Source organism: Pezoporus occidentalis, unplaced genomic scaffold (genome assembly GCF_034315485.1).
Source record: "Pezoporus occidentalis ecotype Australia unplaced genomic scaffold, CSIRO_AGI_Poc_V1 ctg151, whole genome shotgun sequence".
Lineage (NCBI taxonomy): Eukaryota > Metazoa > Chordata > Aves > Psittaciformes > Psittacidae > Pezoporus > Pezoporus occidentalis.
The window spans coordinates 569974-585117 of NW_026913328.1; the positions used below are offsets into that span (position 1 = coordinate 569974).

General features: G+C 51.8%; 2 protein-coding genes across 2 annotated transcripts; both read left to right on the plus strand.

The window, feature by feature from the left end:
• Positions 1-216: 216 nt before the first annotated feature.
• Positions 217-9691, plus strand: PTTG1IP (PTTG1 interacting protein). Its single transcript, XM_062611155.1, has 7 exons — positions 217-376; positions 2863-2915; positions 3822-3930; positions 6764-6872; positions 6978-7043; positions 7423-7469; positions 8815-9691. The coding sequence occupies exons 1-7, from the start codon at positions 301-303 to the stop codon at positions 8856-8858; spliced, it is 504 nt and encodes a 167-aa protein (XP_062467139.1). The 5' UTR covers positions 217-300; the 3' UTR covers positions 8859-9691.
• Positions 9692-10536: 845 nt separating this feature from the next.
• On the plus strand, positions 10537-15079 carry LOC134159800 (small ubiquitin-related modifier 3). Its single transcript, XM_062611159.1, has 4 exons — positions 10537-10708; positions 11075-11203; positions 13366-13437; positions 13610-15079. Exons 1-4 carry the CDS (start codon positions 10688-10690, stop codon positions 13670-13672), a joined length of 285 nt encoding a protein of 94 aa, XP_062467143.1. The 5' UTR covers positions 10537-10687; the 3' UTR covers positions 13673-15079.
• The last annotated feature ends 65 nt before the right edge of the window (positions 15080-15144 follow it).

Sequence of the window (15144 nt, forward strand, 5' to 3'; positions counted from 1 at the left end):
CCGCTGCCTCCGCAGCTCCGCGGGGGCCTGGCCCCCTCCTGCGGTAGGGCCTGGGGCTGCCGGGGTGCGGCGGCCGGTTCCCCCCTCCCCATCCCCGAAGGGCTTCCCGCCCGCCTTGCGGAGCGGTGAAACCCCGCGGGAGGCTCATCTGACACGGGCTCCGTCCGGACCGGCCCCCGGGACCGGCCACGGGACGCGGCGGGAGGGGCCGCCCCGGCCCGCCCCGCCCCGCGCTCGGCCCTACATAGGAGCAGCTCCCGTCCCGGCTGACCCCAGCTCAGGCTGCGGCCCGGTTCCGCCATGGTCTCGGTCCTCGGGCTCTGCGCCGCCCTGGCCCTGCTGCCCGCCGCCGCCGCCGCGCAGGACGTGGCGGGAGGTAAGCGTGGCCCCATCCCGGCCCCAGCGGGGTGGGTGCTGGTCCGGGCGCTGTGAGACCCGGAATGAGGGGCTTTGTGAGCCCGGTGGTGGGCTGTCGTCTCGGCCCCGCTGGGTGCTTCTCCCTGCGCCGCAGGGGCTGAGGCTGGGGCGCCCGAAGTCGAGTCTTTGTGGTTACTCTGAACCCCACTTTCGCGGTATTCTTAGTGCATGATGCAGCCTGGTGCAGGCTGTTGCCCCAGGATGGGCACTGGGAGCCGGGAGGGCAGGTCCCATCCTTGCTGGGAAGGCTTCAAAAACATGTAGAGGGGCTGGGCTGCTGGTGTTGCAGTGGTTGTTCCGGTTATCCTTTATCTTTCATGGACTGTGCTAAGCATCCCTAAAAGAAAGCCCTTCTTTCGGGGGCAGAGTGTGGCCTTGTGCAGTGTGGGGCACCAGTGCATCCTTCTGAGATCTGCAAGAAGGGGTGCTGGAAAAGAGGCTTTACTGTTTTCTTTCCCAGCTGCCACTTGCAATGTAGCCATGCATTCAGTGCTGCTAACAGCTTGGCAGCCAATCCCCCAGTGATGACCCTTTAGAGGAAATCCTCTTTCAGGACAGGCTGGGGGAGACAGCCTTAGGAGCTTCAGACCAGGAAGAAGATGGGGGCCACCAGATCGGGGTGTAGGTGAGGAGCAGTGGGTGCTGACTGCTCCTCCTTGGTGGGTGGAGGAGGTAGCATAGCCATGTGCCTGCTGTACCAGGTGGAGGAGAAGCCCTAGCAAAGGGTAGGGACAATCCCCCTTCAGGTGTGCCCCAAGAAGTCTGCTCACCAAGTGGGAAACTCATCTCCAGCTGATGACCAGACTTTGGGTGGCTGTGTGGTTGCTCCAGTTGGGAGGAGAATGAGGACCAACGTGTTTTGCTGTCTGTCTTCACTTCTCTCATAGCCAGGTGGCAGAAGGAAACTTCTAGCACAGCAAGAGCTGCTCTCGCACCTCTGTCCCCAAGGACTGCAGTGCTCCCCATGCTGTCCTGTGTGAGCAGGCTGATTCCCTTCCCCAAGGAAAAGCATAGGGAGCCAGGTTAAAATCTTGCCTCTGATGTGAGAGGGCTGTTTTGTGACTTCTTGTAAGCAAGCAGTCTCAGGGCAGCGTGGCTGCTATGATGCTTTCCTGGCCTTGGCTGGAGGAACAGGGAAGATGCAGGCAGATACCTTGTAGTGTCTAAAATCTGCAATCTCTGCTTCCTGGGCTGGCAGTGTGTAAACACCCTTATCTGAGCTATGTTCATAAATTGCCCAGTTGTTTGGAGGGCTGTGCAGAGCATGTGACTACTGACAGTGGGTCACAGCTCGGGGCTCCTGCCAGCCGGAGAGAGAAAATGCGGCTTTGCTGCTTGTGAGTGTGGAAAACAAGCACCTTGGGCTGGTATTTTTTCCTGATTAAAGTGCTGCAAAGCAGTGATCCTTCTACCAGTTACTGAGTAGTCAGGCAAACTGGTTCATGGCCTTTGGTCACATGGGCTGCTGCTCATACCCTTTAGGCAAGGGATGAGGCTTAAATGGCTGATCCTCAAGGGCTGGCAAACCATCCTTCCTGAGGATCTGAAGGAGCATACCAGTGAAATGGTAGGTGAATGTCCTAAGGAAGGTTTTCCTGAAGAGCTAGCACTGGCCTGGAACTGCAGGCCAGCCCAGGAAGGCAGCTGAACTGGGCCACTTTATCCTGTGTTCAGACCTGATCTGTTTCCCCACCCAGCTGACCTGAATTCCCTGGGAATGCTGTCATTCATGGGGCTGGGATGCCATGCTGGGAGCCGTCATCCATATGCCAGGAGCTGCCTATGTCTAAAGAGCAGGGGTCTTCCTCTGCCAAATGTGGTGCAAATGGGTTCTGAACACGGGTGCAGATTTTGGCTGTGGTGCCTCTTGTCACCTGGAGTGTTTCCTGCTGAAGGAGGGTTTGGATGAATGGGCTGGAATTTCTCTCATGTGCAGTGGGAGAGTATGGGGTCCCACAGAGACCATAGCTGCATGTCCCCCTTGTGCTCCTCTGCTTCTCTTCCTGGTAGGAACTTCCTTGTCTGGCATTTGTTTGCTTGAGCTGATCCGTCATCTGGTGATACAGGACTGCACTGCCTGCCCAGTACTTGTCCTTATCTTTGCAGGGTCCCTCTGGACTGACCCCAGCTGTGTCCCTGAGCTGCCCCACTGCCTGCTGGCTGCAGCAGATGATCAGGCTTTTAGGGAGAGGAACTCGCAGCTCGGGGCTTTGGGCTATTGTAGTTAAGGCAGAGGATTTCCATTCCAAAGCTTTTGGGGTTATCACCATGACACTTGAGGATGTTTTGAAGCTGGCATCTCTTGCAGCACTACTATGCTGCATTGCTGCTGCTCTGATGGAGTGACCACCTCCAGAGTGGGCAGGAGCATGCTCTGAGGACCCAGAGTTTCAAAGCACTGAGAAGCTCTTCAAAGTACTGAGGTGTCTTTTTTCCTTCCTGTAGATTGCAGCCAGTATACGAACAGGAGCTGTGAGGAGTGTCTGAAAAATGTTACTGTAAGTAGCAGCGGTAGAGCTCCCAACCTCTTGCAATGCCTGAAAACGTAACGTGGGCTTTGCCGGGCTGTTATGGAGCAGCTTCCCTCCTGGAAGGGTGGGCTGCTCCCCTGTCCTTGTTCTGAACATGCTGCAAATGCCACCCATCCATGATGGTAAGAGGGAAACCCTGCCTTGGTGCTCTAGGAAGAGGTTGCTAGAAACTGTTTGGGGCTTGCTGTATGGTTTTGGGGTTGATTAATGAGCTCCTCTTCATGGATGGGAGATGCTGTCAGTGGGACATGCACCATGAAGGAGCTTAAGAGGGCTGGACTGGCTAGGCAAGCTGACCCTCCACCAGCCTGTGGGTAACGTGGCACTGGATGGATGCAGGATGTATACCTGTGTCCCACTTTATCGCTGATATCAGCAAACTTGAGTCAGATCTCGCAGCCAAAACCAGTTTGACCAAACCCAACCAAGCACTGGTGTTAGGGGCTGGAGCCACTCGGGAGAGGAGGGTGCAAAGCTGCTGCAGGTAGGCTTTCTGGGAAAGACTAGGGATGGCACATGCAAACCTACCCTGCTCATCAGCTGTTAAGTGCCTTGTCTCAAAGACTTCCTTCTTGTCCCAAAAAATGCATGGAGTGAGTATTAAGGATTTGATTGTTATGACCATCATGCAAGCCAGGAGGGTTCTCAGCATCTTTACTTGCTCTAGAAATCTGCACTCCCCTACTCTACTGGTGCAGGCAAGCCTGATGCAGCCTGTGCTGACTAGGCACAGCTGACTGTCCTGTTGCTGATGGGTGGTACCTGGCTGTCAGGAGCAGGCAGCAGTGGCCCTCTTGCTGCAGCTAAAGAAGCAGAGCATAGCTAACGACATCACTGCTGCACACTGGTAATGCTGTGCTGCCTTTGTCCCAGTGCCTGTGGTGTGCCAGCAGCAGGAGGTGTGTGGAGTACCCTGTTCGAAGAGTCCTGCCCCCAGCTGACCTCTGTGAGCTCCACTCTGCACGCTGGGGAGTCTGCTGGGGTAAGTGGATTGTGCTTAATTATAGCTGCCTTTAGTGCTTGCTACTAAATAGCACTGATTGCCACTTGTGCTAGTGGGAATGGGAGATTTTCTTTGCCTCCCCTTGTCGCTGCTGATGTAGCAATGACAGGCTGAAGTCAATCAGAGTTCTGCAAACTTCCTGAAGCTTGAGCAAGAAAGCAGACTGTGAGCAGTTCCCTGCCTTCTGGCAAGAAGGACCTGTGGGACTTCAGCTCCTCTAAAGACATTCTTGTTCCCAGGTGCTTTGGTGTGGAGGCTTCCAAATGTGGCTAGCACCTGGGAACAAGAGTCAAACACTTGTGGGCAGCTGCCTGTGTGGTCCTTACAGGAGGTCAAAGCATGCACACCAGGGTCTGACTCTTCAGCTCTCTCCTCTGCACCTCATGTGTTGTTCCTCGTGCTGCTTCTGGCTCTTCATGTTTAGCACCGTGGCTGCTGCCTCAGGCAGGCTTTTAAAATCCACAGGGTCTCTCGGAACCAGAAGCGAGGTTACTTCTCTGCAGGCCTGCGTGGGCTTCTAGAGCTGAGCATACCTGCTCAGCTCTTCACCCAGCTGAGAAAATAACCTCTTCCAAAACCAGCCTGCATAAACTGTGCTGCAGCCAGATCAATTCCTGGAGCTTTTTCTAGCTGGCTGTTGGCTGACTTTCCTCCTTGGTGCTTTGTTTCCTGTTGCGTTTCTGGAGAAACTGGTGTCTTTAAACCAAGCTTGGTGCATGCTCATGCTCAGACAGGACCCAGCTTTTAGGGGCTGAGGCAGGTAGGAAGCAAGCTGGGGCTTGGTTTCTCTTGCCTATCCCCTTGATGGGGAACTTGGAGTTGAATTGTGGTCACCTATCATCTAGTGTTCTTGAGGCTGGGCTAACTGCTCCCCATACCTTGTGGAGGAAGAATTTCCTCTTTGTGAGCACTACAGCATGCTGTTCTGGAGCTTCTGTAAGACCTTGTAATACTAGTTTTTATGCCAGTAGCTTCACAAAAGGTTTTGTTATAGAAGAACACATTCCTGACCTTGCAAAACTCGCTTTAGAGGAGATCAGTCGTGTGAGAAATTAGCTCTTAAATGAGTCTGCATTTTGGGTATGTGGGAGATTTACACCCTCATCATCAGATGAACCAGTGCCTGGTGCTCTGGGATGGACCACTGTTTGTGGAAAGGGGTGATCAGAACCCTGGGCTTATCCTAAAATCTGAGGTTTCAAAACGAAGCACCAATACAGATATGTGCTGGTGGAAAAACTCCCTCTTGAACTGAAGAGCCTGTTTGGATTTGTCTTATCCCCTGGGCTGACTTCTGATCATGTGCAGCCCCCCACATGACTGTGGATCTGTTACAGTGCAGCCAGCAAAAGCTACATGATGCTCCAAGGTAAGGCAATGCTGTGGACAATCAGGTCTCAAATACCATGTTTCCCAAAGCCTTACTGGGAGCATGGATCTGCAGGCCTCTCTGCTGCTGGGTGACCAATAGAGAGGCTGTGTGAACCCACTTGTGGGGACAAACACAAGTGTCTGCAAGCAGGTAGGTTGCTGGCTTCTGGTCTTGCTTTTGACCTGCTAGCAGGCTATGGCAGCTGTCTGCGGTTGGTATCTGTATCCACATTCCTTGCATGGTGCTTGCCATGGTAGTCCGGGTAGGGATGCAGTATGATTTGAGAGTCAGATGGCACAGTGGTTGGCAGTGATGACGCTCACCACTGGGAGTAGGAGCCAGAGGCTTTGAAAGCAAGTTCAGTGGTGCAGTCAGCTCAGCCTGGAGCATCCCAATAAGCCTGCTACTGCTGAGTCCTTGCAGCAAGGAGACAGGCAGCCATCTTCTGAAACGCCCTGAAGTATATCATGTACAGTGTTCAAGTTTTTAACTGGTTAAAGGTCTGAGCAACACGGAGAAGAGGGGCTCAGAAGTGCTCTGAGCAGGCTCAGGTGCACTAGGATTTCTGTAACTTGGCTGCTGTGTGTCAAGTGTCTCCTAAACAAATATTTCCACAGGCCCAAGTCTCTGAACAGTCTGTATCATACTTGGAAATTAACCCCCTCTTTGTGCAAAGGATTTCAGGTGATGTGTAGATATGTCTGTTTTGGCTGGTATCGCTAGCTATTGCAGGAGTTGAGTAGGACAACTGCCTCCCTGGGGCCAGGGCTCCAGGCTCCTGCTTCACCACCATGTCCAAATGGGGTTTGTGCTGTGTATGGGTGAGCAGATCTCCCAAGCCCTGGGGAGATGTGGTGGTGGGGTGAATGTAGCAGTTCTGTGCCTTCAGCTGCTTCAGCAGCACTGCAGGCCCCAAACTGATAAATCCCAATGGATCTTGTCTTGCTTTGCCTCTTGGCCAAGGACTGTAGGCACTGTAAGTGCTTCCAGTCCACTGTCATCTCTTCTTAAATGACTTCTGAGGCTGGTTCCTGTTAGCAGTAACTCCGGTGCCAGTTGTGGTCTCTGGAAACTGGATTGTTTTCCCTTGATGGGTTATTGTTCACCTGGATTAGTGATTAAGACACCTTTGCTCCTGTTTCTGCTGGAGGAAATGGGCCTGAGTGCGTTTGTTCATTCCTTCATAGCCAGTAACTGAATGCCATAGTTTGTAGCTGCATATACTCAGCTGGGTGTGTGTGTATGTGTGTGTACTGGTACCAACACTTGGTATACCTATAGGTAACTGTGTCCATCTTGCTTTTCTGGGCTGCTAGATGTGCCTCCAGCCCAGTGACTGAAGCTGCTGGTGACTGTATGAAGTGGCTGTATGATTGTGAATATTACATCTTGAGGCACCCATGTATTTTTTTATTAAATGTGTTTTGTCAAATCCTTTAGTGAACTTTGAAGCCCTGATCATTGCAATGTCTGTGGTGGGAGGAATAATCCTCATCATGTTGGGGGTCTGCTGCTGCTGCTGCTGCTGTTGTAAGAAAAAGAGCAAAAAGTAAGTATCGGAAGGCTCCCCTCTTTGCCCATAGTAGCTCAGATGCAACCATATGCTGTTGCAGAACTGAGTGCTGAGCACTGCTAACAGGGTTTTTTTTATCAGGCCAGACAAGGAAGATGAGAGGATGGCCAGGGAGCGGGAGAGGAGGCGGGTGCGGCAGGAGGAGAGGTGAGGTTACCCTGCAGCCACAGTCTCCTGCCTGTGCTGTCAAACGTGATTCCAGGAGGCACATGGGGCTCAACAGCGTGCAGTCAGTGGCTGCTTCAGCCCTAGCTCAGGCGCAGACCTCATGAGCAATGTCTTTCTGGGTGACTCATGGATGCAGCATCACAACAGCTTTGTGTATTTAACTCCCTAAGGGCTGCTAATGTGCATGTGCTCTGATGGTCCCTAGTGTCTCTGGGAGGTGGGGGAGTAGGGGGGAGGCTGAGCAAACCTGGCAGCCTGGAACTTCCTAGGTTGGGAAGAAGCAAGGGGCTGTAGCTTCTCTTGCCTGGTTTTGTACTGCCTGTCACTGACTCATGGGGTTTCTGTTTGCTTCTTGCAGGAGAGCTGAGATGAAATCACGACATGATGAAATCCGAAGAAAATATGGTACAGTATTGAATCACTCACATCAGCTGAATCACAGGTGATGTGATTCAAGCTAAGCTTTAGATTGAGCTGCCTCAGTAACTATGTTCCTTGTTATAGTTACAGCTGTAGAGACCTGGCCAGCAGTGAAAACAATCTCTGCTTCCCGTTTCAGTGAATTGCTCTCTTGCCCTCAGGGAGCAAGTGTAGAAATGATTGTGACCTCAAACAAGTGCTATGCCTCTTAGGCAGGAAAGAAAGAGTATTTAACACTCCCTGGGGCTTGTGTCCTCCAAACTCACCACATACAAGAAGCTCCTGGGGCTTGGCTGGAAGGGAGAAGCAGAAGCTGGTAGACACAGCACGAGCTGCATGCTGCTGCTCTTCAGGCATGGCCCTCTGGCAGCCCTGTGGTCAGTGGTGCTGGGGAGCCAGCAGCCTGGGGGCCAGACAGGAACCTGTATGAACACAGAGTAGGCACCAGCCTGACTGCAGAGCCAGTCCTCTGTGCTGGCAGCAGGTCCATAGGAGCTGTTGGCTCAGTGCCTGAGTGCTGGGAGGACACAGCCTCCCTCTTGGGGCTGGACAGTCCCTCAGGTGAATCCTGTGGCTGTGGGGCGGGTGAAGAGCTGAGGAGGGGGACAGCAGGCTGGAAGGAAGTGGAGAGCAGCTGGTTGCTTGGAGCTGGTGGAGGGTCTCTCCTGCCTGCCTGCTGAGGGTGTTCCCAGGGTGGCTGTGAAGTAGGGAGCAGTTGGGTTCATGCACACTGAGTGTGGTGGTCTTTTGGGGTTTGGGTGGGCGGCAGGGTGGAAGTGGAAGATCTGTGCTCCAGGGTTGTCTTGTTGTAGCCTGACTGCAGAGTTGCAGTCCTGTCCTTTGTGGCTTTCTTCTTCAGGTGTTGGGATGGGGTTGGGAAAGCAGCCAGAAGAGTGGCACGGGGGCTTCTCGCTGGCCCAGAAGTCAGCCCCATACCCTGCCCCTGTCTCCCAGGCTGTGGATATGGGAGCAGAGGGGCCAGTCTAAGATCAGTTTTTATTTAATTTGGGTCTGAGCTCTCTGCTTCCAAGTCCAGTCCAACAGGAGGAGTGTGCAGAGGGGGTGCTCTGGGAGATCAGGCTTGCTGCTAAGCCTGGACTTCATACCTGCATGAGAGGAGTTTGCCATTAGGTAGAGCTTCTTAATGGATCTCCTCCTGTGCAGAGGAGGAGAGTGAAGTAGTGCTGACTGCATGTGCAGCATGAGTAAGAGCAGGTCTTTCAGAAGGACAGCAGGACAGGAGGCTGGGTGAAACATGAATGACAGTTCTTAACAAGAGCTGGTTTCTTGCTGGCAGCTGCTGTCTGAATGAATCTCTCTTCTCTTTTAGGCCTGTTCAAGGAGGAGAACCCTTATGCAAAATTTGAGAATTAGTATCTCCAGACCTGCCCACCCTGGTGAACGGTGCCTTCCCAGAGCCACAGGACTTCATGCTTCCCCTGCCACAAGGAGACCACCATGGTATCACTTATCACTTCAGATGCCACAGAAGATGAGCCAAATGCTTAGTGACATCATTGTCCCTATTCTAGGTGCTTGGTCTGCTCCAGAGCTTTGTTCTTTCTCTGCTGGTGCAGAAACACATGGTGGCAATACTGGAGGATGACATGTTTCTTCTCACTTATCCCTGGGGTGGTTACAGAGTCCAAAGCAATGCAATTAACAGTTCTTGTCCCTGGACAAGGGCAAAAGCAGCCTTGTGTATCTTGCTCCTGCCTCACCAAATACTCTTCACACACACACAGAGCCAGGCTCTTCTCACCTTTCTTTTTCTTATAGGCAAAAACTAGTTTCTTGACTTACTGGTCAGCAGGAGGCCTTGTCCATTACTCCAGGTGCCTGTACTTGTGCCAGTACATGGGCATTCCTTTCAAAAAGCACAAGTTTCTGGTTGTCTCAGGCCTCCAGTAGGACAGTCCCATGTGCACGTTCTCACTTTCAACTAATCTGGGAAAATGCCCCAACACTCCTACCTCTCTGTGCCTTTCTAGAAAAGGTGGTCTCCTGGGCTTGGTGGCCACCACTGATAGCAATACTGTAGGATTTGGATGCCTTTACACTATGTTGACTATATATTGAACTGATTCGATTATTGTGCATTACCTTTTGGGGTGTGTGTGGTTTATTCTTTCATCTTTATTTCCTTTTATTATTATTGTACTATTATGTTCTACTTTAATTTCAGTTATTAAACTTTTCTTATCTCAGCCTGTGGGTTTTTGCCTTTTTTCCCAGCTCTCCTCCCCATCCCACGGGGCATGGTAGTTAGTTGCCAGCTGGGCTTAGACCGCAACATTGTCCTGAACCAGGGCAGCAGAGGGACCTGCTCCATCTGGGGAGCCAGCTTCTTGCCTGAATGGAGCATAACTGTGCTCTAGGGACAAGCAAAGGGGTGCTGAGAGGGCCCATTACTGGTTTCCTCTGTGGTGCTTTGCTCATTGCTGCAGCACGGTGGGCCTGGAGGGGTTAGGGCCTCGGGTACGGAGTAAGAGGCAAGGATGTGGCTGTGGGAAGCTGGGGAGAGGGTGGGATATGGCTCAAGCACTGGTAGGGAGGAATATCGATGTTGGAACTGGAGGAGAGGGGGCTACTGCTGTTCCCTTCCCTGATGGTTTGCCCATCCTTCCAGGGATGCATCCCCAGGAGGAGAATGGAAAAGGGAGCGTTTCCTGGGACTGTGCCAAGCAGATCGCCGAAGCGGCCAGTGTCCGCTCTGCGGAAGGCCAGCGTGAGGTAAGCGGCTGAGATGGAGGTTCGGGGGCTCCTCCCAATTCCAAGGGGAGGCAGTCCTGGCACAGCCCGAGGAACATCACCCGCCGCGTGATGCGCTCCGTTCCAGGGGGGTCTCTCCCCGCACCCCCGTGCGCGGCAGCGGGACGCGCGGCGCACAGCGCCCCCGTGCGGCTCGGCGGGGACGCAGCTTGGCCGCGGTACTTCCTGTTCCCCGTGACGCACTTTCCAGAGCCGCCCGGGGAGGTGCGCGCGGTCCCCGCGGCTGCCACGGGCCGCCCCCTCACGTGACCAGGACGGGACGACCAATGGGCGCGCGGGGCGGCAGGGCGCGGGGCGGGGCCAAGGCGCGCGCTCTCGCGGGCGGCAGGAGGCGGCGGGAGCCGAGGCGGGAGCCGAGCGCGCGGGCGCGTCCGTCAACGCGCTCTGTCCCTTCCCCTCCCCTCTCCCCTCCTCGCCCCGGCCCTTCCACCATGTCGGAGGAGAAGCCCAAGGTGAGGCGCGGCGGGCGGGCAGCGGGGCGGCCCCGGCGTGGCGAGGCCCGCCGAACGAGCACGCACGCACAGGGAGAGCGAGGCCTCTCCGCCGGGCCCTGGGGCAGGGCTGCCGGTGGGCCCCGCCCCGCCCCGCCCGGCGGCGTGCGGCGGCCAAGATGGCGGGGTGGGCCGGGCCCGGCCTTGCCGGGGCGCGGCGGGAGGAGGAGGAGGAAGCGGCGGCTTCGCGCGGTCCCGCCGCTCTGGGAGAGACCGCCCGGGCCCTGCAGGCCGCAGCGGGCATAGAGCGTGCCTGGGGTGGTGGCGGGGCTCGCCCGCAGCACGGCCGCGCTCTGACCCGGCTGTTTCCTCACGCTTTCCCTCCAGGAAGGCGTGAAAACAGAGAATGATCACATCAACCTGAAGGTGGCGGGGCAGGATGGCTCCGTCGTGCAGTTCAAAATCAAGCGGCACACCCCGCTGAGCAAGCTGATGAAGGCGTACTGCGAGCGGCAGGTAGGCACGGGGCTGCTCCCGGCCCACCGCCTTCCGCGGGACCGCCCTTGGGGCGGCAGAAGCTTCATTGCTTGTCTAAAATACCAGTGCATCAGGGTGAATGTATCCGGGTGTGCAGGAGAGAGGACTTGGGATGCTTCAGTGTTAAAGTTTTTCTCTTTGCTAATGAAAACTGCCTCTTCCACTGAAAGTGCCCTGTGACGGCTTTGCTAGCCAACGAGTTCTGATCCTAGCTCTGAAGCCAATTCTCTGAATTTTCAGCCTTATAACCCTCAGTTCTGTCATCTCCAAAAACCTGATCAACTTTATATAGAGTGTGTTTTCTGTTTGGAAAACGGGACAAAGCAAATTCCCCAGTGCCACGATCCCTGTTGTGGTTTTGTTTTCTCCTCTCACGTGTCCTGTTGCTCATTTCAGTTTGCTCTCCTGTATTCTGCAGGTGGCAGTCGTGTGCTTAGTGTCAGATGGAGGCTGTTCCTCAGTGCCACCCTGAGGTATTAAACGGGAGAGGGGTTTATCCCCGCAGCCCAGTTCCTGTGCCTATAGCACCCGATATTGACTGGAAGCAGTGGTGCAAAACAGAGGGAGAGGACACAGATGCCTTTTGGAAGCAGAGCGCGGTTCTGTTTGCTGCACTTGCCCATGTCCATTACTAGCACGATCCTTGCTTTGCTTACTTGAACCTTACACTCTTCCCTGTCCCATGCCTGATGTAGCATAAGGCCTCTTGAGTTGGGAATGGGAACTTGTCATGGGTTCAGCTGTAACAGTGATTTTTCTTCTTCTTAGTAGCTGGTGCAGTGCTGTGGTTTTTACTTTAGCCTGGGAACAAGGTTGGTAACACACCGATGTTTTTAGTTGTTGCTAAGTAATGTTTACTCTGACAAAGGACTTTGAGTCTCTAATGCTCTGCCAGTGAGGAGGGGCACAAGAAGCCAGGAGGAAACAGAGACAGGACACCTGACCCAAACTAGCCAAAGAGGTATTCCGTACCACAGCACGTCATGCCCAGTATATAAACTGGGGGCAGTTACCCAGAAGGTCCAGGTCGCTGCTCGTGTCAGGCTGGGTATCGGTCAGCAGGTGGTGAACAGTTGTATTCCCTTGTTATTTCCCTTATCATTATTATTATTGGTAGCAGCAGTGGTTTTGTGTTATACCTTAGTTACTGGACTGTTCTTATCTCAACCCGTGGGAGTTACACTCTCTTGATTCTCCTCCCCATCCCTCTGGGAGCAGGGATAGGCAAAAGGGAAGAGTGAGCGAAAGGCTGCATGGTTCTTAGTTACTTAGTTACTTAAACCAGGACAGAACCGAATACATGGGGTCTTTAGAGAAGCCCGGGGAGTGCTTGTGTTCATGTGGCTGTGTGTATGACTGGAAGTGTGAGTCGTGGGGTTTTGAAAGGATTTTAGAGGGCAAAGCAAAGACCTGGATCCCTGAGGCAGGGAATAAAGACTGCCTCTTGTGATTAAACACGTTCAGAACAGGCATGAATTCAGCTTGGGTTTTAAGGGCACTTCAGCTTACTAATGTTAGACTCCAGTGTTTTTCTGATAAACCTTGTGAGCAAAAATCTGTGTCAGGTCCTGCAAATTCTTTTTCCCTAGGCCTTCTTCATGGTTCCTTTTCTCATAAGAAGATAAAGAACTAGAACTGGGAGCAGATGCTTGGCATGAATGAAAGCTTGTCTTAACTATGGGTAATTGGTGCTGGTAGCTAGTTACACAAAAATGTCATTTTTTCATATTGTTTTAAATTGTTTTCCTTGAGTCAGCTTAGTCTAACATTATCTGTGACTGCATGAGTAACAATTGATGTTCCTTCTGGCCTGTCTTCTGAGGCTTTACACAATGGTGTATTGATTGATCTGTTCTTAAATTGTCTTTGCAAATTAACTTGTGCTATTCGTGCCTTGCAGAGCAGGATAACAACAAAGTGCCAAACCCACACGTGTGGTTCCATATAGAGTCCTTGCTGTGACAGAAGCACAGCAGGAGGTCACTCTTAACAGCTCTGCTTCCTCAATTTCGTTAGCAACATAGATGCGCTGTTTTCCCCTCTGGTTAAATCTTTTGAGTCTGAATTTTGTTAAGATTTGTTCTGACAGTAAATCTATAAATGTTTTGTTTGGATTCATATTAATTATTTTGAACTTGCAGGGCTTGTCGATGAGGCAGATTAGATTCAGATTTGATGGACAGCCAATTAGTGAAACAGACACACCTGCACAGGTATGAAAAATACTTTTACTGCAAATTGCTATACAAATATTTTGATATCTGCATGCAGATTAAAACTGCACCTCAAATGCTCTGTTATCGGTACTGGTTGGGAGTGGAGAGCTAAGTGTTTTTGTAACCACGTGTATTCAAAGCCTTGCATTTTCCATGTTACTCTAAACAGCTGGAGATGGAAGATGAAGACACTATTGATGTGTTCCAGCAGCAGACAGGTGGAGTGTGTTAAGACATGCCATCCCTTGGAGAAGAGGAGTTTAAGGATCCTCATCACACCCCACTCTCATCTGTCCTTGGATTTGCTATTAAATAGTAAACAAATGAACATGCCAATCACACAAGATCCTTTGAAACTTTAGAGGACATTTACCAAAATTGCTTGTTGTCTTTGACGTACTGCGTGTGCAAGTCAAAACAGTATCTGCAGGGATTAATCTGTACCTTCAATTGGGCCAATTTGATTTAAATCCAGATTAAGGAGTATGCATTGTCTGTCTGCTGTTACCTTTTTTGTTATTTCTTTCTTTTTTAATTTCTTAAACCTGTGGCCTAAATATTCACCCATGTGTTAGGACATGGCGTGTTCATTCCTGGCTCTTGTTGGCCTTGCCCCTCAGTTTAGTTCTAACCATGTAAATAATTCGGTATATGTTCATACCACTGGTGAGAGGAAAAGTTTCCTTTCAAGATATGCTAAAGAGAAGGAAAGGAGATTCTGGTTTTAAGGTTTTTAATGTGTGTTCAAACACCATTCCTTCAGAAGCTTTAAGGCTGTAACATAAGGCTGGTACATGCAGATACAATGCCTAGTATAGAGCTGGAGTTTAAAGTACTGCAGATTTACATGTGCTTTGTCGTCTTATGATAAAGTCATCTGAAATACTCTTTTTTTAATGCAGGAAGGAGATTTGTCCTGAATAATTGTCAGAATCTGAGTTAGCTAGGACAAAAAACTAATGCTCCTGATAGAGCAGCAGTACTTTTTGTTGTGCAAGCTTATAAAAACAAGAAACCCATCACTGCAACGTCAGTGGTTTACTGAGGGGCAGAACCTGTCACCTCCTGCTCCCTTCAGTATGGCTCTCATTTCTCAGTGGGTACTGCAAGCATGTGGCCTCAGGTTTCTTTGTAATACTTGTTTTTGGTAGATTAACTTGTTAAATGGGGAGGAAGCATCTTTCAGTGTCACCAGGCTGCCAGGCTGTATGTGCAGAAGAGCTGTCAAGAACCTGGTGAACAAAAGAGAGAAATGTATGTACAGGTGTTCGAAATAACCATCTGTTATAATGTCTCCCCAAACTTGATGAATTTTAAGTGCATTTGTGTGGTGGTTTGAGCTCTATGCAGAGTGTGGAGCCAGTTCCAGATGAGTTTTTGCAAAGTCCAGGTTGTAGGTTGTCCACTGCTGCTCCGTGGGATCATTACCTGCCTTTTATATCCACCTGACCTGTTTGGCCATGTTGGATCATCTCCCGCTTGCTGGGAATCTTGCTGGAAAGGCCCTTATTTTCTTTTTCATTTTCTTGTATATGGGCTGGGGTGGGACATCCTGTAGACCTCACTGTTTATTCACCAATTTGTACATTTATTTGTTGTCCTTTACTATTGTATACAGTAAATATAGTTTGGTACTCTGTCTCCTGCCTTACCCTTAATACGGCTGTGCACCTCTCACTTGGCTGCTCATTTCTCTTCTTTGGG